The sequence below is a fragment of the Salmo salar genome, chromosome ssa20, assembly GCF_905237065.1.
Source record: "Salmo salar chromosome ssa20, Ssal_v3.1, whole genome shotgun sequence".
In the NCBI taxonomy this organism is placed as follows: Eukaryota; Metazoa; Chordata; class Actinopteri; order Salmoniformes; family Salmonidae; genus Salmo; species Salmo salar.
Genome location: NC_059461.1, coordinates 15,681,852 through 15,708,942, shown reverse-complemented (window position 1 = coordinate 15,708,942; position 27,091 = coordinate 15,681,852). Strand labels below are relative to the sequence as shown.

Genomic DNA, 27,091 nt, shown 5'->3' with positions numbered 1-27,091 from the left:
AGTAACCTACAAAGTGGGCGGATTCGATTATAATTTGCCGCTGGGCACCGGTCTATGGCCCATGACAGAAATGGGCAAAAGTCAGTGTTTCCTCTGGATAGTTTTGTGGCAGTGTGGGGAAAAGGTAGCGGAGTGACTTTTTAAAAGAACATTCTACTCCAAAATGAATGAAAATAAAATGATCCTGACACCATCTAAAATATAATTTCCACCTCCAGAAATGAGCCCAATAACATATTGGTTCAATTCTTTGGGGGTGGGGGGTTAAAACTGAAGGCTCATTTACCTACGTTGGTAGAGACACAAGGGACCTCAAGAGTTAACCAACCCTGTGAGCGGGTTTAGTGCCTCATATTAAAATACTTTAACTGATGCAGCATAGTGGCTATAAATAAATAAGCTGAAGCGATTTAATTTTATTTAACCAGGCAAGTCAGATAAGAACAAATTCTTGTTTACAATGACGCCCTACCCCGGTCAAACCCTAACCCGGACGATGCTGGGCCAATTGTGCGCCGCCCTATGGGACTCCCAATCACGGACGGTTGTGATACAGCCTGGAATCGAACCAGGGTCTGTAGTGACGCCTCTAGCCCTGAGATGCAGTGCCTTAGAACTCTGCGCCACTCGGAAGTCCCAGTGTATGGTGGGCATTGTGAAAGTTTGAGTTTAGCAGGCCTAGCTGTTCTATAGTGTGTCACCATGGCTTACGTGTGCATTGGTGGGGAGCAGAACCACCCATATGTCTACATTGTATAGATTTATATCGATTGCTCTGATGGGCAGTGTCTGTTGCCACCTCTTGCATAAGAGTTCCATGGTGGGTAGATACTCCATGGCATCAGAGGAGAAGTCTTTGGCAGGGGGTCGGTTCTCCATTTGGTCCAAAGAGGTTCCCACTCTGCAGAAGTAAAAGGTCCAGCTCTGGCAAAGGGACCCTCCAGTACTGGAATGAGTTGAAAGTGCATAGGTCTTTGCCATCATCAACTTCATCTTTGTGTGTGACCTTCCGAGCGAGATGACTTCACTCTCACACAGTCGCAGAGTATCTACACATGTGCATAGGTTTGCTTCACGCTGTTAGAGCGTAGTAGGTACTGGACCAAAACACCAGAGAAGTTTAGCCTCTCGCTTCAACCACTGAGGTATAATAAGAACTCGAGACTGCGTCCAAGATGTCTGATCATTGTTTTCAAAATTATCTACTTAGGTTCGCATTCGCCGATTCATGGACCGTCTATATCCGAGTTGCATGACATGCGCACTAACACTCATTGCGCACAGGGAGCAGTGGCGACGTCATCACTTCATCCAAAAACATGATAGACATTGGATGAATATAAAATGTTAATGATGGGGGGAAAAATGGCCTCAGCGACAATTATTAGAATAATTAAATAGCTAGCCGGAATAGCTAGCCGGAATATTGGCATTGACCCTTTTTGCACCTCTTGACTCATCACATACGCTAATGTTATTGTTTATTATCTATCCCGTTGCCTTGTCACTTTATCCCGACCTACAGTATATGTACATATCTACCTCAATTACCTTGTACCCCTGCACATCAACTTGGTACTGGTACCCCGTGCATATAGCCAAGTTATCGTTACTTATTGTGTATCAGAGAATGGCACCGGAGAGGATGGCTGACTTTTTACGTGCTCCTAACCAGCTATGAAATTTTGTTACTTATTTTGTACATAATGTTGCTGCTACCGTCTCTTATGACCGAAAATAACTCACCTCGAACTAAGATTACTCACCTCGAACTGGAAGAAGCTTTTTCCTTTAACGAGTTTGACAAAAATGATATTCTGATTTCTCGGGAACAGGCCCAAATCCCCATCATTTGCATGAAGAAAAGACGGAGAAAAAGGGGGCGGCGGTCAGGCTGCCTTCTGAGAATACATAGATGAGCGAGTAAACCCCCACTGCCATCCGTTCTAATTGCCAAAATGCAATCATTAGAAAATAAAATTGATGACATATGATCAAGATTATCCTACCAACGGGACATTAAAAACTGTAATATCTTATGTTTCACTGAGTCGTGGCTGAACGACGACACGGATAATTTAGAGCTGGTGGGATGTCCCATGCACCGGCAAAACAGAGAAGCTATGTCTGGTAAGATGAGGGGTGGGGGTGTGTGTCTATTTGTCAATAACAGTGACTCGCTCAATATGAAAGTGGTCAGATGACAAGGATGCTATGCTACGTGACTGTTTTGCTAGCACAGACTGGAATATGTTCCGGGATTCATCCAATGGCATTGAGGAGTATACTACCTCAGTCATCGGCTTCATCAATAAGTGCATCGACGACGTCGTCCCCACAGTTACCGTATGTACATATCCCAAACATAAGCCATGGATTACAGGCAACAACCACATCGGGCTAAAGGCTAGAGCTGCTGCTTTCAAGGAGCAGGACACAAATCCGGATGCCGGATAGTTTGACCACCAGAGGGCATCTTTGAGAAGCATTTGATAGCCTTCAATAGTGGCTGTACTAGAGAATTTAAAACCTTTTTTTGTAAGAACATAGTATATGGGACTGATTTTAAGAAATGTTGCTTAATTAATTTCATTAATATTATGGTGTTTCTATTCCAAGAAAAATGAAAAACCCTCAGGGTTTCCGTTAGGATGGAACGGAAAATATGGCATTGTAACATGTGACGGTCGGGAGTAGTAACATAACATTTCCACACCCTAATTGTATAATTGTAGTCTAACCAATACCCAAATGGAGATTCAGTGAAAATAAAAATCAAATTAATTTACCAAGACCGGTCCCAATGCTTGTCTAAGAGCAGCGCGAAACAGTGCTAAAATAGTAACCACAACGAGTAGGCTATTGCTTCAAATCCTATTGCTTCTAACTTCAATATGCTCTTTAAATAAATAAGACCTACACCACTTTTAACAGCACATTACTCAAAACTAGTGAGACTCATGTCGACTACGGTAGGCCTAAAGTATATAAATCGCAAATAATTACATATTGGTCTACCGGTGGTGGCCGGCATGCGTATCAAACCTGCATCTGTAGCAACACATTTTGCACTGCGATGCAGTGTCTTAGACCGCTGCGCCAATCGGGAGGGCTATTATAATACTGTACATGGTGTCCAGGTCAGGATAACCAAAACATTTCTTTATTAAAGACTATCAGAAAGAATGTTGGTACTTATTTATTTTGATCCAAAGCCATGAATGAGTGAGTCACTCAGCTTTATGTAAGTGCCGGGCTATATAACTGTGCCATCAGCTAACAATATTTTGGAGGTTATTTTGTTTTCAAAAAAACGAGAGTGAGCGATTGAAATCTGAATAAAGGCCAAAACATTTATTTCTGTTTTTAGAGGGAGAGAAACGCTGCGCCAATTGTGAGCCGCCCTATGGGACTCCCAATCACGGTCGGATGTGACACATAATAATAATAATACTTTTTGTTGTATTATTTGGTTTGTTTTTTTCTGGTGGATTAAACTGAAATTGCAACCAATCACGGCCGGTTGTGATACAGCCAACCTAACTAAGAAATACATTTGACAATAGAATTCTCCCCCTACCCTCCTTCTAGGCAAGTCCACTGTCCAGCTACCTGCTAATAGCCATAACGGCACTGTGCAATGTGACCGTGTGTGTTTGAAAGAGTATTTTCCAGTAAGCAACAATTTGTTTACCTTCATTAGACAACTTTGTTCCAATATTTTTGTAATTCAGTAATATTTATTCCAATAGTAATTCATTATGAAGCCATAACTAAATAAACACCTGCATTTTGAAAGAGTATTTTTATCATAATTTTATTAACGAAAGCATAGAGATGCTGATGAAGAAATACAGTACTGTACAGTATATGCTTTTACATTTGGATAATAAAGCATTTAAAGCATTTTGAAGATAAGCCACCTGCATTTGTTCATTAGGCTACTGTGCAGTCTGACAAGTAAACATAGCCTACAGTACATACTGTAGTAAACATGGGAAAGTGCCTAATTCCTTACATAAATGAGGGCAGGCCATGTCCAGACTTTCTCGGTGACCTCAAGTACTCATTAACTCTGTCTTTAATGCTTTTTCAAACATGGGGTGAGACATTGTTACTAATTTGTAAATAAAGCCAGTTGGTTATTTAGAATGATTTATTTCTGTTTTTAGAGGGAGAGAAACCAAAAACCTACAATCATCTCATGGGTCTCCCAGTCGAGGCCGGCACAGGTATTGAACCAGCATCTGTAGCAACACAGCTTGCACTGCGAAGCAGTGTCTTAGACCATTGCGCCACTCAGGCGCTGTACAACGTGACCGGTTGGGAGTAGGCTACAGTATTACAGTAAGAGCAAAATAATCCTAACATTTCCACACCCTAATTGTAGTCTAAGTTTCTCTTAAAATAAAAACCTTGTGTAACAACAGTTTTAGTAAGTAATTCTGAAGTCGTGCACAATTATCAGATTCTATTTAGGTTTAGGTCGCCCATTCATTGTCAGAGACACAGTAGCACCTTGGGACCCAAAAGCATAATCAGTGCTCTAACTCCCCCTTGCGCTGGTCTGGAGCAAGGAAGTAGTGACGCAGGGTACCGTACTAAACCACAATTGACCTCTAAGTCCCGCAGCATAATCGCAAAACCTTTAGTGGAGCAACCACTGTAAATGCCTTTTATGCTAACTTCGAGGCAAGCAACACTGAAGCATGCATGAGAGCACCAGCTGTTCTGGACGACTGTGTGATAAAGCTCTCAGTAGCCAATGTGAGCAATACCTTTAAACAGGTCACAAAGCCGCGGGGCCAGACGGTTTATCAGGATGTGTACTCAAAGCATGCACTGACATTTTCAACCTCTCCCTGACCGAGTCTGTAATGCCTACATGTTTCAAGCAGACCACCATAGTCCCTGTGCCCAAGGAAGTGAAGGTAACCTGCCTAAATGATTACCGCCCTGTAGCACTCACGTCAGCAGCCATGAAGTGCTTTGAAAGGCTGGTCATGGCTCACATCAACAGCATCCTCACGGATAACATAGACCACACTGCCCTTTCCCACCTGGACAAAAGGAACACCAATGTGAGAATGCTGTTCATTGACTAGAGCTCAGAGTTCAACACCATAGTGCCCACAAAGCTCATCACTAAGCTAAGGACCCTGAGACTAAACACCTCCCTCTGCAACTGGATACTGGACTTCCTGACGGGCCGCCCCCCAGGTGGTAAGGGTAGGCAAGAACACGTCTGCCACGCTGTTCCTCAACACTGGGCCCCTTCAGGGCTGTGTACTTAGTCCCCTCCTGTACTCCCTGTTCACCCACGACTGCATGGCCAAACACGACTCCAACACCATCATTAAGTCTCCTGACGACACAACAGTGGTAGGCCTGATCACCGACAATGATGAGACAGCCTATAGGGAGGAGGTCAGAGACGTGGCAGTGTGGTGCCAGGACAACAACCTCTCCCTCAATGTAAGCAAGACAAATGAGCTTATCATGGACTCCAGGAAAAGGTGAGCAGAACAGGCCCCTCACCACCAAACTATTATGGTCCAAACACACCAAGACAGTCGTTAAGAGGGCACGACAACACCTTTCCCCCTCAGGAGACTGAAAAGATTTGGCATGGGTCCTCATATCCTGAAAAAGTTATACAGCTGCACAATCGAGAGCATCCTGACCGGTTCCATCAAATAAAATAAAATCTTATTGGTCACATACACATGGTTAGCAGATAAAATTGCGAGTGTAGAAAAATGCTTGTGCTTCTAGTTCCGACAGTGCAGAAATATCTAACAAGTAATCTAACAAATTCACAACAACTACCTAATACACACAAATCTAAGTAATGGAATGGAATAAGAATATATACAGTTGATTTCGGAAGTTTACATACACTTAGGTTGGAGTCATTAAAACTCGTTTTTCAACTACTCCACAAATTTCTTGTTAACAAACTATAATTTTGGCAAGTCGGTTAAGACATCTACTTTGTGCATGACACAAGTCATTTTTACAAAAATAGTTTACAGACAGATTATTTAACTTATAATTCACTGTATCGCAATTCCAGTGGGTCAGAGGTTTACATACACTAACTTGACTGTGCCGTTAAACAGCTTGGAAAATTCCAGAAAATTATGTCATGGCTTTAGAAGCATCCGATAGGCTAATTGACATAATTTGATTCAATTGGAAGTGTACCTGTGGATGTATTTCAAGGCCTACCTTCCAGCTCAGTGCCTCTTTGCTTGACATCATGGGAAAATCAAAATAAATCAGCCAAGACCTCAGAAAAGAATTGTAGACCTCCACAAGTCTGGTTCATCCTTGGGAGCCATTTCCAAACGCCTGAGGGTACCACGTTCATCTGTACAAACAATAGTACGCGAGTATAAACACCATGGGACCACACAGCCGTCATACTGCTCAGGAAGGAGATGTGTTCTGTGTCCTACAGATGAACGTGCTTTGGTGCGAAAAGTGCAAATCAATCCCAGAACAACAGCAAAGGACCTTGTGAAGATGCTGGAGGAAACAGGTACAAAAGTATCTATATCCACAGTAAAACGAGTCCTATATCGACATAACCTGAAAGGCCGCACAGCAAGGAAGAAGCCACTGCTCCAAAACCGCCATAAAAAAGCCAGACTACAGTTTGCAACTGCACATGGGGACAAAGATCATACTTTTTGGAGAAATGTCCTCTGGTCTGATGAAACAAAAATAGAACTGTGTGGCCATAATGACCATTGTTATGTTTGGAGGGAAAAGGGGGACGCTTGCAAGCCGAAGCACACCATCCCAACCGTGAAGCACGGGGGTGGCAGCATCATGTTGTGAGGGTGCTTTGCTGCAGGTGCACTTGACAAAATAGATGGCCTCATGAGGTAGGAAAATTATGTGGATATATTGAAGCAACATCTCAAGACATCAGTCAAGAAGTTAAAGCTTGGTCGCAAATGGGTCTTCCAAATGGACAATGACCCAAAGCATACTTCCAAAGTTGTGGCCAAATGGCTTAAGGACAACAAAGTCAAGGTATTGGAGTGGCCATCACAAAGCCCTGACCTCAACCCTATAGAACATTTGTGGGCAGAACTGAAAAAGCGTGTGCGAGCAAGGAGGCCTACAAACCTGACTCAGTTGCACCAGCTCTGTCAGATGGAATGGGCCAAAATTCACCCAACTTATTGTGGGAAGCTTGTGGAAGACTACCCGAAACGTTTGACCCAAGTTAAACAATTTAAAGGCAATGCTACCAAATACTAATTGAGTGTATATAAACTTCTGAGCCACTGGGAATGTGATGAAAGAAAGAAAAGCTGAAATAAATCATTATCTCTACTATTATTCTGACATTTCAGATTCTTAAAATAAAGTGGTGATCCTAACTGACCTAAGACAGGGAATTGTTACAAGGATTAAATGTCAGGAATTGTGAAAAACTGAGTTTAAATGTAGTTGCCTAAGGTGTATGTAAACTTCCGACTTCAACTGTACATATAAATATATGGATGAGCAATGACCGAGCGGCATAGGCAAGATGCAATAGATGGTATAAAATACTGTATATACATATGAGATGAGTAATGCAAGATATGTAAACATTATTAAAGTGGCATTATTAAGGTGACGAGTGATCCACTTATTAAAGTGGCCAACGGTTTCAAGTCTGTATGTAGGCAGCAGCCTCTCTGTGTTAGTGCTGTTTAACAGTCTGATGGCCTTGAGATAGAAGCTATTTTTCAGTCTCTCGGTTCCCAGCTTTGATGCACCTGTACTGACCTCGCCTTCTGGATGGTAGCGGTGAGGCAGTGGCTCAGGTGGTTGTTGACCTTGATGATCTTTTTGGCCTTCCTGTGACATCGGGTCCTGTAGGTGTCCTGGAGAGCAGTTAGTTTGCCCCCGGTGATGCATTGTGCAGACCGCACCACCCTCTGGAGAGCCCTGCGGTTGTGGGCGGTGCAGTTGCCGTACCAGGCGGTGATATAGCCCAGCAGGATACTCTCAATTGTGCATCTGTTAAAGTTTGTGAGGGTTTTAGGTGACAAGCCACATTTCTTGCTGTTGCGCCTACTTCACCACACTGTCTTTATGGGTGGACCATTTCAGTATGTCCGTGATGTGTGCGCCGATGAACTTTCCACCTTCTCCACTGCTGTCCAGTCAATGTGGATAGGTTGGTGTTCCCTCTGCTGTCTACGATCATCTCCTTTGTTTTGTTTACATTGAGTGAGAGGTTATTTTCCTGGTACCACACTCCGAGTGCCCTCACCTTCCCACTGTAGGCTGTGTCGTCGTTGTTGGTAATCAAGCCTACTACGGTTGTGTCGTCTGCAAACTTGATGATTGAGTTGGAGGCATGCATGGCCATGTAATCATGGGTGAACAGGGAGTACAGGAGGGGGCTGAGCATGCACCCTGTGGGGCCCCAGTGTTGAGGATCAGCGGGGTGGAGATGTTGTTTCCAACTTTCACCACCTGGCGGCGGCCCGTCAGGAAGTCCAGCACCCTATTGCACAGGGCGGGGTTGAGACCAAGAGCCTCAAGCTTAATGATGAGTTTGGAGGGTACTATGGTGTTGAATGCTGAGATGTAGTCAATGAGCAGCATTCGTACGTAGGTATTCCTCTTGTCCAGATGGGATAGAGCAATGCACAGTGTGATGGCAATTGCATTGGGGCAGTAAGCAAATTGAAGTGGGTCTAGGGTGACAGGTAAGGTGGAGGTGATATGATCCTTGACTAGTCTCTCAAAGCACTTGATGATGATAGAAGTCAGTGCTACGGGGCGGTAGTCATTTAGTTCAGTTACCTTTGCATTCTTGGGTACAGGAACAATGGTGGCCATCTTCAAGCATGTGGGGACAGCGGACTGGAATAGGGAGAGATTGAATATGTCCGTAAACACACCAGCCAGCTGGTCTGCGCATGCTCTGAGGATGCGGCTAGGGATGCCGTCTGGGCCAGCAGCCTTGCGAGGGTTACTATTTTTAAATGTCTTACCTAAGTCAGCCACGGAGAAGGAGAGTCCACAGTCCTTGGTAGCGGGCCGCGTCGGTGGCACTGTATTATCCTCAAAGCGGGCAAAGAAGGTGTTTAGTTTGTCTGGAAGCAAGACGTCGGTGTCCGTGACGTGGCTGGTTTTCCTTTTGTAGTCCGTAATTGTCTGTAGACCCTGCCACATACGTCTCGTGTCTGAGCCGTTGAATTGCGACTCCACTTTGTCTCTATACTGACATGTTTGCTTGCCTTGTGGAGGAATAACTACACTGTTTGTATTCAGCCATATTCCCAGTCACCTTTCCATGGTTAAATGCGGTGGTTTGCGCTTTCAGTTTTGTGCGAATGCTGCCATCTATCCATGGTTTCTGGTTAGGGTAGGTTTTAATAGTCACAGTGGGTACAACATCTCCTATGCACTTCCTTATAAACTCACTCACCGAATCAGCGTATAAATCGATATTATTCTCTGAGGCTACCCGGAATATGTCCCAGTCCGTATTATCAAAACAATCATGGATTCCGATTGGTCAGACCAGCGTTTTATGGTCCTTACCACAGGTACTTCCTGTTTGAGTTTCTGCCTATAGGAAGGGAGGAGCAAAATGGAGTCGTGGTTAGATTTTCCGAGAGGAAGGCGGGGGAAGGCCTTGTTTTCATCGCCGAAGTTAGAGTAGCAGTGATCCAGTGTTTTGAAATGCAGCCATGGTCTCTTTTTTGCTTTCTTGAGTAAGGCAGCTCCAAAATGCAGGTGTTTCAACCTAGCTCAGTGCTTTCTGTGGTGGTGGGGCTAGCCAGCAGAAAATACAGAGCGTTGCGCCTGATTGGCTCAGTTTTCTGTCATGATTGGTTCAGTTTTCTGTCACTCATGTGACAGTACGTCATCCCCAATTCTAAGGTTAGAGCTCGAAAATGTTTGCCCCTTGGGCTCTGCCATAGAGTTATATTAGAAGTGGCAATTCTTTTTTCCTTTTTTTTTTTACATTTTCAAACGGGGCTATACATTTGGGTGAGTTTTTTCTCTCGCCTGAGTAGCCTCGTTTCACTGACAAAAATAAAATGAAACCATCTAGTGTTCAGCAAAATAATAACACAATGTCAAATACTGGTAGCCTAGTCAAATAATTAACATCCAATAACATTAACCGTTACTCTCTCACGGGAATTCCACTAACAATCCGTATGTAGCCAAACGCAGCTGCTGCTCATGTTGGCATCTGTACTGATGGCGCAAAAGCCATGACAGGGAGACATAGTGGAGTGGTAACGCGTGTGCAAGCAGATGCCACTTGGGTACACTGCACCCTCCATCGAGAGCCACTTGCCCCTGAACTCTCGTTTATTTTCTGTACTATGCAATGATATGAGCAGCGACCATGTAACGCTTTTACAACATACAGAAGTGCAATGGTTACCAAGGGGCAAAGTACTGACACGTTGTTTTCAATTGAGAGACGAGCTTAAAGTTTTCTTCTCTGCAGAACCTCTCAAGGTTTGTCAGGTTGGATGGAGAGCGTCGCGGCACAGCTATTTTCAGGTCTCTCCTGAGATGTTCGATCAAGTTCAAGTCCGGGCTCTGGTTGGGCCACTCAAGGACATTCAGAGACTTGTCCCGAAGCTACTCTTGCATTGTCTTGGCTGTGTGCTTAGGATCATTGTCCTGTTGGAAGCTCTGGAGCAGGTTTTCATCAAGGATCTCTTTACTTTGCTCCGTTCATCTTTTCCTCAATCCTGACTAGTCTCCCAGTCCCTTCCACTGAAAAACACTCTCCACAGCATGATGCTGCCACCACCATGCTTCACCATAGGGATGTTGCCAGGCTTCCTCCAGATGTGACTCTTGGCATTCAGGCCAGTGTTCAATCTTGGTTTCATCAGACCAGAGAATCTTGTTTCTCATGGTCTGAGAGTCCTTTGGGTGCCTTTTGGCAAACTCCAAGCAGGCTATTATGTGCCTTTTACTGAGTGGCTTCCGTCTGGCCACTGTACCATAAAGGCCTGATTGGTGGAGCGCTGCAGAGATGGGAGAACCTTCCATAAGGATAACCATCTCCACATAGGACCTCTGGAGCTCTGTCAGAGTGACTAACGGGTTCCTGGGTCAACTCCCTGACCAAGGCCCTTCTCCCCTGATTGCTCAGTTTGGCCGGGCGGACAGCTTTAGGAAGAGTCTTTGTGGTTCCAAACTCCTTCCATTTAAGAATCATGGAAACCACTGTGTTCATGGGACCTTCAACGCTGCAGAGTTTTTTTTGTACCCTTCCCCAGATCTGTGCCTCGACACAATCCTGTCTAGGAGCTCTACGGACAATTCCTTCAACCTCATGGCTTGGTTTTTGCTCTGACGTCAACTGTGGCACCTTATTTATTAAGACAGTTATGTGCCTTTCCAAATCATTTCCAATCAATTGAATTTACCACAGGTGGACTCCAATCAAGTTGTAAAAACATCTCAAGGATGAATAATGGAAACAGAATACACGCAAGCTCCATTTCAAGTCTTATAGAAAAGGGTCTGAATACAAACCTGTTTTTGCTTTGTCATTATGGGGTATTGTGTTTAGATTGATGAGGAACAAAAATCTATTTAATCCACTTTAGAATAAGGCTGTAATGTGACAAAATGTGGAAAAAGTCAGTGTCTGAATACTTTCCGATTGCACTGTATGTTGTCATTGTCTGTTTGTATACTTCTCGTATACTGGTGTTCTCCTCCTCAGACTGCCAGCTAAAGACCATGTAGAGACTTCCAATAATTAACAGGTATCAATGTTTTGACTGAAGCGCACAAGTTACTGTAAATTGTACACACACCCGGTCTGCCCAATGAGAGGATGTATCTGTCCTCTATTCCCGCCCACCACTATCAAGAATCTTCTCCACCAACAGCGCCACATGTCGGTTGCTTGAGAAAGAGTAATTGAGATAGCCAGATAGGGCATTCATTCCAAATCGGGTAGGGCAATCATTGTCAGTAAATCATTTAATGTGTGCACTGGATCTCCCTTTCATATGTTGTGTGTTAACTGGTATTGATATAAGGATTCACCACTGATGTCTGTATCCTCTGTAACCAACTGTGACTCTCAGATGTACCTGGCTGTATGAAGGCAGTAATTGACAAAAGGGGAGTTGTTGCATACTTTATAACATTGATCATAATTAGGCATAATGCTCCAACTTATTGTAGTGTATAACTGCAAACAGAGGGAATATGAGATTCTTATTTAAGTGTTGTTAGGTTTTGTTAGGCCCGAGGCGCCTTCGAGGGCATTATCACTTTTATACAACAGGTAACCAACATATTCAAATACTGATTGACATATTTTCCTAAAAAAACATAATTTTGATTAATTTATTCATACTAGATATAGTCCCGACACAAATCTAGGGTTGCTGGAGAAGTGACCCAGTCATTCAGTCTTTTTGTTCTGTATCTATGGGTGTGACCCCATAGATACAGAATGTTCCATTGCCATACTTGCTGGCAGCATTCTTTTCCCTAGCTTGCCAACTAATTTACAGTCACGTCAAAAAGCCAGAATAACAGCAAAGTAAGCTGTTTTCTAGTGACATTTATTTGGATACATCCATAACAATGAGCCAATGAGGCGCAATTTCACCTGCCTGAAAATGTGCTCACTCGTCAGGACACAGTTGTTCAGAGGATCTAGCCAACAACACAGCTACAGTAACACAGTCACTTCAAACTGAAGCTGGAAAGATTGCAAATTAGCTGCGTTTCGTTTGACCTTTTTTCAACTGACCTTTTTTTGTATAGATCCATAAAAATGATGCCAGCTGATTCGTGATTTCGACTGGCTGAAAAACGCTGCCTGCCTGTCTGTCTCGTCAAGTTCATTACTATGGGACAGCACAGGAGATCGAATTTAAATATTGAAACAATGTTGCAAATGTCAGCAAGGTATATACAAATCCCCGATGTTGAAAACGAAATATTAGTCTAAAAGAAATGTGAGATAATGTCTAGATGCTTTTTATAGTGGAGATCAAGTTTATAAATTGCCTGGCTGGGCTGATGAGGTGTATATAGAGGTGTATATAATAAATTAAAAAACATTGCTTTCACCTAACTTTAACATTCTGCCATAAAGGGCACAAATTCCAACTTAATAAAAAACTCGTTTTCCCATCTGAAGGTCAAATAAATAAAAAATACCAGTAAGTGTCAAATAAAGTAAACAATGACTTCATCTTTAATCAGCAATGAATCCCCTTTTGACAGGGGGAATGGAAGCTTGTGTGCAACTGGAAGTGGCAATTGAATGCAAGCTTCACAAAAATGTATTTATTGTTAAATTATTTCTAGAATGTCGATCTATGGGTAACAGGGTTGACGTGTTATGCTCGATCCGCTCAGTTTTTCTCCACAAAACACCAGAAAATGAGAGTTCAGTTTACGTGACCTTAAAATGAGGGACAGATGTAAATGAATCACTAATCACACTAAATAAATTATAATCTTCAGAAATGACTGTCAAAGCAACAAAATAACTAGGTCTTTACAATGTTTGTGAAAGCTTGGAGAAATGTTGGGGTTAAGTGGGTTAAAATCATTCTAGAAGTCACAGAGGGATTTTTGGCGCTTGAGTAAGTCTTTATTCATATAAAAAAAAAAAAACGAATTTATTGAATTCTCCATGTGGTCTATATTAAAGGGCACGTCATTTAAATATCAGGCTTTTAAAATGCAATATTGGTGCACAATTAATACTTAATGTCAAAGGCACTTTTCATGGAATGACCCTAAAGACACTATTGAGTCATGAAAATTAGACAGTCCCTCTCAGTCAATGAAACGTTTTCTTTCTTTTAAAGAATTGTGTTTTTCTTTATTAAGTGAGTAACTAGATCCAGGGTGTAATGCTGAAACTCAATCTGTGTCCAATCATACAATATAGGTTAAAATATCCAACTCCAGCCACTTCAGCATCTGATTTTAAGTGATTCAAAAAAATACTATAAATAGCCAGAGTTGGTAACTGTATTTTACAAAATAAATACAATGGGAAGACGTAGAGGCGGGTCTCTGACACGCATGCAACTACATCAGGTCACCATGGAGATAGAGGCGTCACTTTGTCTCTTTAACTGAAGACAAACAGTCCTGTGCTGAAAGATTTAGTCACTTGAGTTCATAATAGGCATCTGTCTCAATCTCAAAGGCTCAGGGGATGAAGTAAGGTGATTTGGCAGCTCTGGCGATGAGACAATATAAAGAAGAAGAAACATGAAAGCAAACCTGTCCATTGACTTGTGTTTCTGTCATCTTACAATTTTTTTTATGCCCTTGGTGGTGGCCAATTGCGTTTTTTCCGGTTGTTGCTCTGCGATGACGCGACAGACGATGTCACGTCAGACTGTTGCAGCTCTCTCGCCGTTGCGACGCTTCCGGTCTGTTCTTATGGACCACCTGGAAACCGTTGGCATACAGATGGTCAGGTTTCCTTGCCACAAAGAAAACACAGTCGTACAGGTACTTCAGCATGGACTGATCGTTCTCTGTATAGGTGGTGGGGACAGACTCTCTCTCCACCTGCAGTAAAAGATGGTGTTTTAGGCCCAAGGAGGATAGTCAAAACAACTGAAACTGAAAACAATGTTTTATACTTTTCTTTACAGTAAACTGTAATAGTAGTTCATCTTATTCCTCCAATCTGTACACCTATTTTATATATTTTATTTAAATTACAAAAAAAACTGCTTTACCTCCAAATGGAATCCATATTTTAAAATTGCTGCCCTGACATCCTCGTAGCTGAGCTCGATGGAGAGCTCGTTGGCCATGTTCTCAAAGTGGTACAGCAGTGGGCCTATAGACAAGGGAGGAATCGCAGCTTTAGTAAAAGTATTCATACAGTAGTGGAGGCTCCTCCTCAGAGGAAGGGGTGGACCATCCTCAGTGAATTTCATAAAAATAAAAATAGTGAAACAATAAAAAAAAAGTTATACTATTTAGATAAAGCTATTCTAAATATATTCAAATTTTGCCAAATAATTGATTAAAACACACTGTTCTGCAATAAAGGTCTACAGTAGCATCAACAGCACTCTGTAGGGTAGCACCATGGTGTAGCCAGAGGACAGCTAGCTTCTGTCCTCCTCTGGGTACATTGACTTCAATACAAAACCTAGGAGGCTCATGGTTCTCACACCCTTCCATAGACTTACACAGTAATTATGTCCTCCAACCTATCAGAGCTCTTGTAGTATGAACTGATGTTGTCGACCTAGTCAAAGGATCAGAGTATTAATCTAGTTCTAAAAGAATAAGCTACAGCTAGCTAGCACTGCAGTGCATAGAATATGGTGTGTAGTTGACTCAAAGAGAGAGAAAGACAATAGTTGAACAGTTTTGAACAAATTAATTTATTCAAAAATGAAGGAGACGCAAGAGAGAGAGAGCTTGCTGTATTTCCACTTTAACTTACCTAGCTAACGAATGCAGTTAGTTAGTTTAGCCTACTCAAACACCCGGTGTAACTACTAAACTGCTTGCTGTACACTGTACTACATGATTAGAGCGGGTGTGACAAACCGTGGGGTGTTGGGTTGAGCGTGCAGAGATTAACACTGAGACAGGGAGGTTCTAGTCAGAAAACACAACTTTTACTAGGCAACAAAATAAACATAACTAAATAACGTAGGTTTCGCTCTGTCCTTCTCAGGTTTTGCTCCGTGTCCGTCTCTCTCTCTCCCCTCGTGGCGTGCCACGGTGCTCCCTTTATGTGGCCTGCACTGCTGGTTGGCACTCTCCCCTAATTACCTCTACTTGGAGCCATCACGGGCTAGGCACCCCGCCGCTGTACTCCCAGCAGAGGGAGCCAACATCGGGGCACGTACCTCCCCTCTATCACCAACCGGGGTAGACCTCCCGGGATACCACACGTGTTTATTAACAAGTTAGTTCTAGTAGCTAGCTATGTTGACTATGACGCTAGTTAAAATGGTGACAAATACATAGACTTTGTGTAGCGGTTATAGTATGAAGGTTTGGGTTGGAAAGGTTTTTCTCGCCTGGTCACATACAGCTGTTGTATTGTGCACTGAAGTCCACAAACAAAGGGAAAAGGTGAGAGGAGGACAGCCAGCGCGTAGATGCGAGAAGGAATTATACATGCTGTTTGTATACTGAACAAAAATATAAACGCAACAATTTCAAAGATTTTACTGAGTTACAGTTCAAATAAGGAAATCAGTCAATTAAATTAATTAATTAGGCCCTAATCTATGGATTTCACATGACTGGGCAGGGGTGCAGCCATAGGTGGGCATAGGCCCACCCACTTGGGAGCCAGGTCCACCCACTGGGGAGCCAGGTCCACCCACTGGGGAGCCAGGTCCACCCACTGGGGAGCCAGGTCCACCCACTGGGGAGCCAGGCCCAGCCAATCAGAATTAGATTTTCCCCAAGAAAGGGCTTTATTACAGACAGAAATACTCCCGCAGGTGAAGAAGCCAGATGTGGAGGTCCTGGAATAGCGTGGTTACACGTGGTCTGCGGTTGTGAGGCCTGTTGGACATACTGCCAAATTCTCTAAAACAACATTGGAGGTTACGTTTATATTTTTGTTTCAGTATATGTGGCTGCTATGAAAGTGAACTGTTTGCGTGTTATCAGGGGTGTATTCATTCTGCCAATTCTGTTGGAAAACATTTCTTAAACGGAAGCAAATGGAATGAAACAGGGATAACGTACCTGAATTTGTCCAATAGAAAGTCTAGTTTGCAACTGTTGGACTAACGATTACACCCTAGATCAGCTAGATGCAGTCAAGAGTGTGCAAGGCGGTATTGAATGAGTCACTGTCTGTCACCTTGATTACTAAAATGTTTCTGTCGACGTGTGCACCTATGTTGTAAACTTTCATTCGTAGGCTAGGTTGTAGCAACCTCATGATGGGTATAGGGACAATTTATGGGTATAGGGAGTATCATGTATTAGCCTAAACCGATGTTACATTGAGCTGGGTGAATGTAATATTAATGACAGTCATCCAATAGAAATAAGGCCATGGTCCAAACCAAAAAAAGACATCCTCCCTTAAACGGCACCGTCCGCCACTGACATACAGTATATCATACACTACCAGTAAGTTTAAACAGGAACTATACCAAAAATGCATAGAGAACCTCTATCACTGGTCAGTAAGGAGCTCTGTTGAACATATCGTCGCTCACCAAGATTGATCCACACGCCTCCAGGTTTGAGAATGTTCCAGATGGTCTCCACGTAGTCGATGACATTGTGCGCTGTGTCGATGAAGAAGCAGGTAGCCACACAGTCCCAGGTGTCTGAGAGGAAAGACCACAATACTTGTTTAACCTGTCTCACCTTATTGCTAATACCAACCAACACAGGTAATAAAAAATATATATCTGTGTCTAGGACAGAGTGCTCACTTTCACCATTGACTGCTCAATACGTTGCCAATTCACATAACAACCTGTCACTCAACAGAGAGACAAGGACCGTGTCTAAGAGCAGGAGTGCTGATCTAGGATCAGTTTAATCTTTTAGAACATAATGAATAAGACAAGGTTGGACCTGATTCTAGATCAGCACTCATACTCTGAGACGCTTTGTGAATACAGGCCCTGATCACTCATTGCTCTTGTTGATCTTTCATACAGCCTGTGTGAAGCTCACCACTCACTAGGCTCTGTGTAGACCTCCTGGAAGTCCCCAGCCACCATGGAGAAATCCGAGTTTAGAGGCAGGCTCTGGGGGTTGACGTCTGGGAAGCTGATTGGCCGCGTCTGGTCAGATGACCTCTTGTTGTTGCTGAACTGGTGGATCCAGGGGTACAGGGTCATGGAGTTGACCTTTTCACACCTCAGGAAGGACAGAACAGAGCCAAGGTAAGTTAAGCTGAACAACAGTGGTCCGAAGAGGATAGCATTGGGCTAATTTGATATGCTAGGCAATTGATTTGGCCCAAGTTTTCAGGCAGCTAAACACACCAGACATTTCAACATTAAATGACACACGGTGCAACATATGCAAGGGCTGAATTATTGCATCATATGCAAGGCTTGAGTTAGGGCCAGGGGTGAAAGTAAGGCGGTACGGTCTGGTATGGTGTCACGGCAAAACAAATAGTGCGGATACGCCGTATCGGTAAAACATGAGCCTATCACAATAATGAAAACAAAACCTCAAGAAAAATAAAGGTGTAGTAGTCTACAGTTATCATTACCGTATGTTAGAGGCATGCAAAATGAGCGAATGGACTTGAAAACAGGTTGTAAGCCTATAGGCTACGCTCCAAAATACGATGTGGTTTGAGGAGAACACAAACATTTTGCTACGGCAGAGAAACGCGCACGGACAGCAGTGGAGGAATTAATTTTGGACTAACTGCAACCACCAAATGTCATTACACTTTTTGGGTGTTTTGTGTAACGGATGTCTCTTTCCATCCACCACTGTTCGGAGGCTGGAAATACGTTGCGAGTGGATGAACGTGCACGGGAGCCCTTTGAAGTGATTGTTTGAAAATCAGATGAAAACATCACGACTAGTTGTGTTGATGCCACAAGAAAAGTGAAATTACAAATAATTCTGACTAGTCCCACAGAAAAAATGGAATTGAATTAATAGGAATTCTAAATATAATTATATGATTAGGCAGCCGCCTAGAGCGGAAGTTTGATGAGGGCACATTTTCCGACTTAAACTGACCAAGATGCGCCTCCAACAACACCTCACATTATTCTGCCCAAAAACAATAACTTCTCTCACCCAGTGGCATGCGGGCTATTTCGGTGAGCGCTAATGCCGCCCCTTGATAAGCAGAGCCCACATTGTCAAAGGCAGGGGTGTAAAATATTTTGCTTATCCATGCATAGTGCACCTCTCCAGGGTGCTGTTGGAGAGACGCTACGCTCCACCACGCTCCATCAAATTAATTTAACATAAATGATGTAGCCTACGGGTAGAAAGAGTAGCAGCCTATGTGGTTTTTCTGTAACCCATGGACTGGAGACCAAATGTATTACAATGTCATGAGACAGACACCTTTTCAATCATTAACTTATTAATGAGGAGCGAGAGTGCAGGAGAAAGTCAACTAAAAAGGCTAGCGGGCAGACATCACCTTTGGTGTGGCTATGGCATAATCAAAACAGAGGTGGACAGCAAATGTAATTCATTTCAACAATTGTCTTCATTTTAACTCGACTTCACTAAAAACAAGAGGGCTTTGTTGGAGGCTATTTCTTCCAATTCCCCCCAAAAAGAGGTATGCCTACCTGTTTGACAGACAATTATGCTATCCATAGATTTGCCAGTATAGCCAAAGCCTCCAATACTGTCACCGTGCACTCCTTAAATACCTTGGTGTCTGAGAAGGGCTTGGTGTGTTCGGTTAAAACCAGGGCTCAAAATGAGTGAGGGTATGCCATACCCTTTGTTAAAGTAAAGGGCAAAGATTCTACCTATTGTTAGGTTTATATTTAGAAATAAATCAATAAAAAGTATCCAGATAATAAAGTGTTCTATAACAGTGCTTAACTCTGTGATGCCTTATTAAAAAATATTAGGGATAACCCCTTTTTTTTTTTTTAATTCGCCTAAATGACATACTCAAATCTAACTGCCTGTAGCTCAGGCCCTGAAGCAAGGATATGCATATTCTTGGTACCATTTTAAATGAAACACTTTGAAATTTGTAAATGTGAATTGGATGTAGGAGAATATAACACAATAGATCTGGTAGAAGAAAATACAAAGAAAAGAAAATACCGGGTTTTTTTCTACCACCATCTTTGAAATGCAACAGAAAGGTCCCACTTCCAGCCATCACTCTGGTTGTAACTCCGATGGTGTCCACAAGATGACAGCAGTGTATGTGCAAAGTTTCAGACGGGTAACTTGAAGTATGAGCGAACTACATGACATTTAGTGTGAAGTCACCCAGGTACATTTGGCCAAATCGTGAAGGAGGCATTTGCATTCATATTACATTTTTCTGCAAGAATATCATCAAATCTGTATACTTGGACTTTGATTTAGCTTTTCCAGTATTAGTAGCCATACAGTGGGGGAAAAAAGTATTTGATCCCCTGCTGATTTTGTACGTTTGCCCACTTACAAAGAAATGATCAGTCTATCATTTTAATAGTAGGTTTATTTGAACAGTGAGAGACAGAATAACAACAAAAATATCCAGAAAAACGCATGTCAAAAATGTTACAAATTGATTTGCATTTTAATGAGGGAAATAAGTATTTGACCCCTCTCAATCAGAAAGATTTCTGGCTCCCAGGTGTTTTTATACAGGTAACGAGCTGAGATTAGGAGCACACTCTTAAAGGGAGTGCTCCTAACCGCAGCTTGTTACCTGTAAAAAAGACATCTGTCCACAGAAGCAATCAATCAATCAATCAATCAGATTCCAAACTCTCCACCATGGCCAAGACCAAAGAGCTCTCCAAGGATGTCAGGGACAAGATTGTAGACCTACACAAGGCTGGAATGGGCTACAAGACCATCGCCAAGCAGCTTGGTGAGAAGGTGACAACATTTGGTGTGATTATTCGCAAATGGAAGAAACACAAAAGAACTGTCAATATCCCTCGGCCTGGGGCTCCATGCAAGATCTCACCTCGTGGAGTTGCAATGATCATGAGAACGGTGAGGAATCAGCCCAGAACTACACGGGAGGATCTTGTCAATGATCTCAAGGCAGCTGGGACCATAGTCACCAAGAAAACAATTGGTAACACACTACGCCGTGAAGGACTGAAATCCTGCAGCGCCCGCAAGGTCCCCCTGCTCAAGAATACATATACATGCCCGTCTGAAGTTTGCCAATGAACATCTGAATGACTCAGAGGACAACTGGTGAAAGTGTTGTGGTCAGATGAGACCAAAATGGAGCTCTTTGACATCAACTCAACTCGCCGTGTTTGGAGGAGGAATGCTGCCTATGACCCCAAGAACACCATCTCCACCGTCAAACATGGAGGTGGAAACATTATGCTTTGGGGGTGTTTTTCTGCTAAGGGGACAGGACAACTTCACCGCATCAAAGGTACGATGGACGGGGCCATGTACCGTCAAATCTTGGGTGAGAACCTCCTTCCCTCAGCCAGGGCATTGAAAATGGGTCGTGGATGGGTATTCCAGCATGACAATGACCCAAAACACACGGCCAAGGCAACAAAAGAGTGGCTCAAGAAGAAGCCCATTAAGGTCCTGGAGTGGCCTAGCCATTCTCCAGACCTTAATCCCATAGAAAATCTGTGGAGGGAGCTGAAGGTTCGAGTTGCCAAACGTCAGCCTCGAAACCTTAATGACTTGGAGAAGATCTGCAAAGAGGAGTGGGACAAAATCCCTCCTGAGATGTGTGCAAACCTGGTGGCCAACTACAAGAAACATCTGACCTCTGTGATTGCCAACAAGGGTTTTGCTACCAAGTACTAAGTCATGTTTTGCAGAGGGGTCAAATACTTATTTCCCTCATTAAAATGTAAATCATTTTATAACATTTTTGACGTGCGTTTTTCTGGATATTTTGTTATTCTGTCTCTCACTGTTCAAATAAACCTACTATTAAAATTATAGACTGATCATTTCTTTGTAAGTGGGCAAACGTACAAAATCAGCAGGGGATCAAATACTTTTTTCCCCCCACTGTATTATAGTTCATATTATAGTTAATTTGCAAAACAACCAGTTTATAACTTCATAACTCTGAATATTCTTATTTTTTTTGTCCAAAATGAAAAGGCATGCTGTCGTACAAGGTTAGTAGCTACAGTTTACGACAGATACATTGATAATCCCATAAAGCCCAGCTCATGGGCTATGTAGCTAGCTTTGTTTGACCCCAATTGGTGCTTATTTGACAAAGTTAGAGTCGTTCAAGTGAAGACCGCCCACGTCATCGGCGTGCCATGAAGGCGTCGCTCTCTGACCAAATATGGTGTCCTATAGGATATACTACACCCCTAATGATATAGTGAAGTCTCATTACGTTCTAGGATCTCTGAGGAATTCATACGAACGTGATTTGACTGGTTGAAACAACGTTTAGGGTGAGATTTTCACAGATTCCTTTCTTTGCAAATTGAACGAGTGGAAATACAAAATCGATCATGTATGCTATATGGACCCTTTTAGGATATGAAAAAGGATTTTATCTAACAAAACGACACTTCATGTTATCTCTGGGTCCCTTTGGATGATAAATCAGAGCAAGATTTCAGAATGTAAGTACACATTTCACCTTCAGAGGCGAGAAAATTTTTTGTATTCCCTAGGGCGGCAGAACATCCAGGGCCGGGCCTGTTACACCCATACATTTGAGGTGCACACATAGGAGGTCCCGTAAAGGGAAGAAATTAAATCTACTTGCACCCTTGGTTAGGGCTGAGGGTGAGTGTTACCTGTTGAGGACAAAGTTTGAGGAGAAGAGCATGAAGAAGCTCCATTCGTTGCCTTGGCAGGCATAACCCAGACGAGCGATTTCCCATGCCAGGCGACCAAGCCCTGCCCCCGGAACCAGCACGCTCACCTTGGACACATCACTACAGAAACAACCACGCCATCACTGACAGAATACACACCTATTTCAAAATCACACAACTGAGTTAGAATTCAAGACTGTGTGTGTGTATGTGTGTGTGTGTGTGTTCACCACTTGTTGCTGGGAAAGAGTCTCTGGATCTCTTGGATGAGGGGCAGGTAGCAGGAGTCTCTCTCAGCCTGGCCGGCCTCGCTCCAGTCACGCACAAACTGCTTAATGGTGGACTTGAGCTTGTCCATGTCGAACGTGGAAGACGTACCCGCCTTCCTCAGGTCATCCTGGACAGAAAGACAGATTCACTTCAACTCCTCAAACTTCATCCAATGGTGAAAGGATCATGGAAGCAAATTAATCTAAGATCTATCTTCTAATATAATTTACACTACTACAAGAACTACTGAAATGTGTGCCGGTGTGGTATACTAGAATAGAAAAACATGCAGCTCCTCCTACTACTACTGTATTTTTCTTGTACAAAAACACCTAGATGCAGCCTATCCAGCACAGTGTCAAAGCTAGCAAGTAAGACCCTCCCTACTCCGATTGGTTATCCTGCATTCGCATCACTGACCATTTTGCATAAAGTTGGAATTCTCAACTTTGGTAGCGAGTTCTCTAGTTGCCAGTGGTTAAATTTCTAAATTACTCCTTGTGTCTCCTCTTTCCATTAATAATAACTGATTTCCAGTAGTTTGAGGGCTACAAGTAGTGCCTGGTGTGACTGCGAGAAAGCATGAGTGTGACCTTTTCTGACCGTTTAGCTCACCTCTTCGCCATACTCCATGTTCTCAAACATGTGGACACAGTTGAGTACGATGGCCTGCAACACCTCCTGGTTGTGGTCCACACTGCGACGGATACGGGCCAGGTTGGGCAAGACCCCGGGCAGCAGCAGCTGGTGATGCTCCGGAAGACTCTGGAACTGACGTTCTGCTCGATTCACCCGCTCTTGAACATGCATCCTGAGATTAAGGGGAGGTGAATTAGACAAAGCAAAAGGGAAGGGTGGTGCCATGGTGAAAAGGAGGAAGAGAAGATGGAGGTCCAGAAACACAGATGGGGGAAATAGAAACTCATATTTTATAGCCTTTTTGAATTATGATAAAGCCTAATCCAATATGCAGACTCCTTGAAATGACTTGACACAAAGATTCACAAAACCCTTTTATTCCCCTTTTCTAAGCAGCTTCCATTATGGTGAATGTGGTTGTATAGACTATGCATAATCATTTATGACCTTCTTGTTTGTAAGTAACAAGATTAACTGTATTGAAATGTAAATGTTTGTCAGCCTGGACTTTATAGCTCTTGCTGTTTTTGCATCTTCTTTTAGTTATCTTTGTTATTTTCTAGAGCTAGCTCCACTTCCTGTACTGCTGTTAGCTAGCTACTAGCTAAATAGCGATGGTATGGGACAATGTAGTTAGCCAAAACAGTATAAATCCTGATATAAATACACAATCTATTTTAGCTAGCTAGCTATGCAACATAATTAGGGTTGTCACTAGTTACCACAAAGTAAAAATTAACTATTGTAAAATGGGGTCTTAACTTAAGGGTTACCCATAAGGTCAGCAGGGAGGTTAAGGTTAGGTTTAAGATCCGATTTGGTCCAATGCAGCTGTCCAATGCACCAATGCTGTTGTAGCGAGTTCAAATCACATCACGGACAATTTTAGCTGATTTGCTACTTTTCAATTACTTACTACATTTTTAGCAACTTTGCAACTACTTAGCATGTTAACTAACCCTTACCCTAATGCTAACCTTAAGCCTTTTAGCTAACCCTTCCCCTAACCTTAATCTTAGCCTAGCTAACATTAGCGAGCTAGCTAACTCACCTAGCTAGAATTAGTAACATATCATATGTTTTCCAAATCGTAACATATCGTACATTTTGCAAATTCATAACATATAATATGAATTGTAAATCGTAACATATCATACAAAATGGTTGACGGACATCCAGCAATTATCACATACCAGACGAAACGTAACATATTATACTAAATTGAGTGTCTCAGGTTTACGTACAGAATAATACAAAATGTGCTGAGACCAGGTTGCCTAAAAAGGCTGAATTTTCAGGAGGACTTTTCAAACAGCTCTTACACTAAAGGTCATTATCATAATTTTCACAATATTATTCCAACCACAGTATTATTGACTGCACTGGGCCTTTAAGAAGAGAAATTGTAGAACTAGGCGGGGTTTAGGCATGACTTTGGGGCTGTAAGAACTAGTCAAGACTCCAAAATCAGTCATCCCTCTTCTAAAATCTTCGGACAAAACGTTACTCCATCAACATAACACACACATCACAACTGCACAATTTAAACACCCCCGATCCCCCTTCCATGAGTCATTTAACGTTACTTCATGTTCCTATTCTTGTTTTATTATTTCTTATTATTGTTGCATTGTCGGGAAGGAACCTGCACCGTTAGACGTTGTATCCCGTAACATACGACTAATAAAAACTTGAACTAAGGATAGCCAGACCGTCTGGGTCAAATTACTTTATGGGTAAGCTAGCTACCAAATACTACTGCGGTTTTGAAACAGTCCGTACCTGTAGTATCTAAACGCATCGATCACTTTCCAAAAGTGTTGCCTTTCGAGCCTTGTCTCCTCTTCTGGTGTACATTTAATCCTTTCTCGGTAAAAATATGCTTCTTCTTGCTCTCCATCAGTAACATGGTCCACCGTTCCTTCCGCCATGTCTGAATGTTGTACTCAGACCCATCCAATCGAACAATAGAGTGAACCAGGAAAAGTAATAGACCTTTCATCTGGTTGGCAAGTTAACTGTGGCAGTGAGCTAACTAGTAGCTACTGCTGTATTTTTTTGTTCGAGCAGAAAATGATTTTACCTGTGTATGTGTGTCCGGTTTATTACAAGTTGCAACAGGAAGACAGCTCCAGCACAGCAGCTGAGAAAATGTATAACTGGCGTCTTGGAGACAGACCCTTTATATCCTAATCAGACATCACCAAATGTGTAAACACCAACCTGAAAGGCTTGTAGGAAGTCAAAACAGAACCAGTAAGGCCCATACCTGCGAAAATAAGCAAATTAAATGTAATTCTTAAAAGTCTAAGCCGTTGAGGTGGGGGGCTCTAAGCTTACATATGGAATTGTTTTAAGAAGTTCATATAATGGACCATTAAGCTATTTGATTTTGAATTTTAGGACCCCTTTAGTTATAGTTATATATTTTTTTACACATTTAACCCCTTATTGTTGTTGCCACAAGTCCCTTGACACTTGTGGGGGTCGTAAAGAAAAACTTGTTTGTTTTAGTTTTTTAGGCCAAACCATTCGGATGCTACCAGTGGAGGCGGCTGAGAGGAGGACGGCTCATAATAATGGCTGGAATAGAGTCAATTGATTTGTATCAAACACATGGAAACCACGTCTTGGATGTGTTTGATACCATTCCATTGACTCCATTCCAGCCCTTATTATGAGCCGTCATCCCCCCAGCAGCCTCTACTGGATGCTACAGACTTCTTCATGTGAATACCGATTATCGGGATAGCACTCACTTCTGTCACCATGAAGTGCTTTGAGATTCTAGTTAAGGATCATATAATCTCGACCCTACCTGACACCCTAAACGCACTTCAATTTACATACCGCCCCAATAGATCCGCAGACGATGCAATCGCCATCGCACTGCCCTATCCCATCTGGACAAGAGGAATACCTATGTAAGAATGCTGTTCATTGATTATAGCTCAGCCTTCAACACCATAGTACCCTCCAAGCTCATCATTAAGGTCGGAGCCCTGGGTTTGAATCCCGCACTGTGCAACTGGGACCTGGACTTCCTGACGGGCCGCTCCCAGGTTGTGAAGGTAGGAAACAACACCTCTGCCGGGCATTGGGATGACAACCCAACTCGGGATGAGGAGGGCTTTTAGTGGGTAGAATAGTGGGGACCAATTGGAGGTTTACATAGTAGCAATGCAAATATCATGGAACAGCTATATAGACACTCAATCATCATGTTACTTTTTAATGGTACGTTTACAAACATATATTTTCATAAATAGAATTTTAAGTTGTCACATTATGGTAAGTGATGAAATAAGTATAGCCAGTTACAGTTGTAATGGCCTAGCAGATAATAAGAAAAGACGATCAGTATTTACCTGGTTAAAAGAGAAGGAATATAATATCTATTGTTTACAGGAAACTCATTCAACAATTTTAGATGAAGTTTTGTGGAAAAAGGACTGGGTGGGCGAAGTAAAGAAATTCAAAAGGGGTGATGATATTAATTAACAGTAATTTTGATCCAAATGTGCAAATTGTCCAAACAGATCATCAAGGTAGATGGATTATTTGAAATATGTCATTGGACATTAAACATATATGGCTTATTAGCCTATACGGTCCGAATAATGATGATCCAAGCTTCTTTGAAAATATATATAATCATTTATCAACACTAGACTATTATTATGGTGGGGGATTTTAATACTTAATAATATGGAATTAGTGGATATATGGAGGCTTAA

The 27,091-nt window shown here is 42.5% G+C and overlaps 1 protein-coding gene across 2 annotated transcripts; it reads right to left on the bottom strand.

The window, feature by feature from the left end:
* Positions 1–13,202: 13,202 nt before the first annotated feature.
* Positions 13,203–25,470, bottom strand: carnmt1 (carnosine N-methyltransferase 1). 2 transcript variants are annotated; one of them, XM_014160687.2, is made up of 8 exons: positions 25,137–25,470; positions 23,331–23,526; positions 22,676–22,842; positions 22,425–22,565; positions 17,687–17,865; positions 17,211–17,324; positions 14,739–14,842; positions 13,203–14,442 (listed from the first exon to the last, which is right to left on the bottom strand). In XM_014160687.2, exons 1-8 carry the CDS (start codon positions 25,283–25,285, stop codon positions 14,380–14,382), a joined length of 1,113 nt encoding a protein of 370 aa, XP_014016162.1. In that variant the 5' UTR covers positions 25,286–25,470; the 3' UTR covers positions 13,203–14,379. The 2 variants fall into 2 exon arrangements, with proteins under 2 accessions (XP_014016162.1, XP_014016161.1); XM_014160686.2 differs by having other exon boundaries at positions 13,203–14,565; positions 25,137–25,468.
* Positions 25,471–27,091: the final 1,621 nt, after the last annotated feature.

Coding starts and splice junctions, on each gene's coding strand:
- carnmt1 (XM_014160686.2), bottom strand. CDS start 25,285: ATGGCGGAAGGAACGGTGGACCATGTTACTGATGGAGAGCAAGAAGAA. Junction 17,866..22,424: donor TCAAACTTTGTCCTCAACAG/GTAACACTCACC, acceptor GTCCTTCCTGAG/GTGTGAAAAGGTCAACTCCA. Junction 14,566..14,738: donor AATATGGATTCCATTTGGAG/GTAAAGCAGTTT, acceptor CTTTTACTGCAG/GTGGAGAGAGAGTCTGTCCC.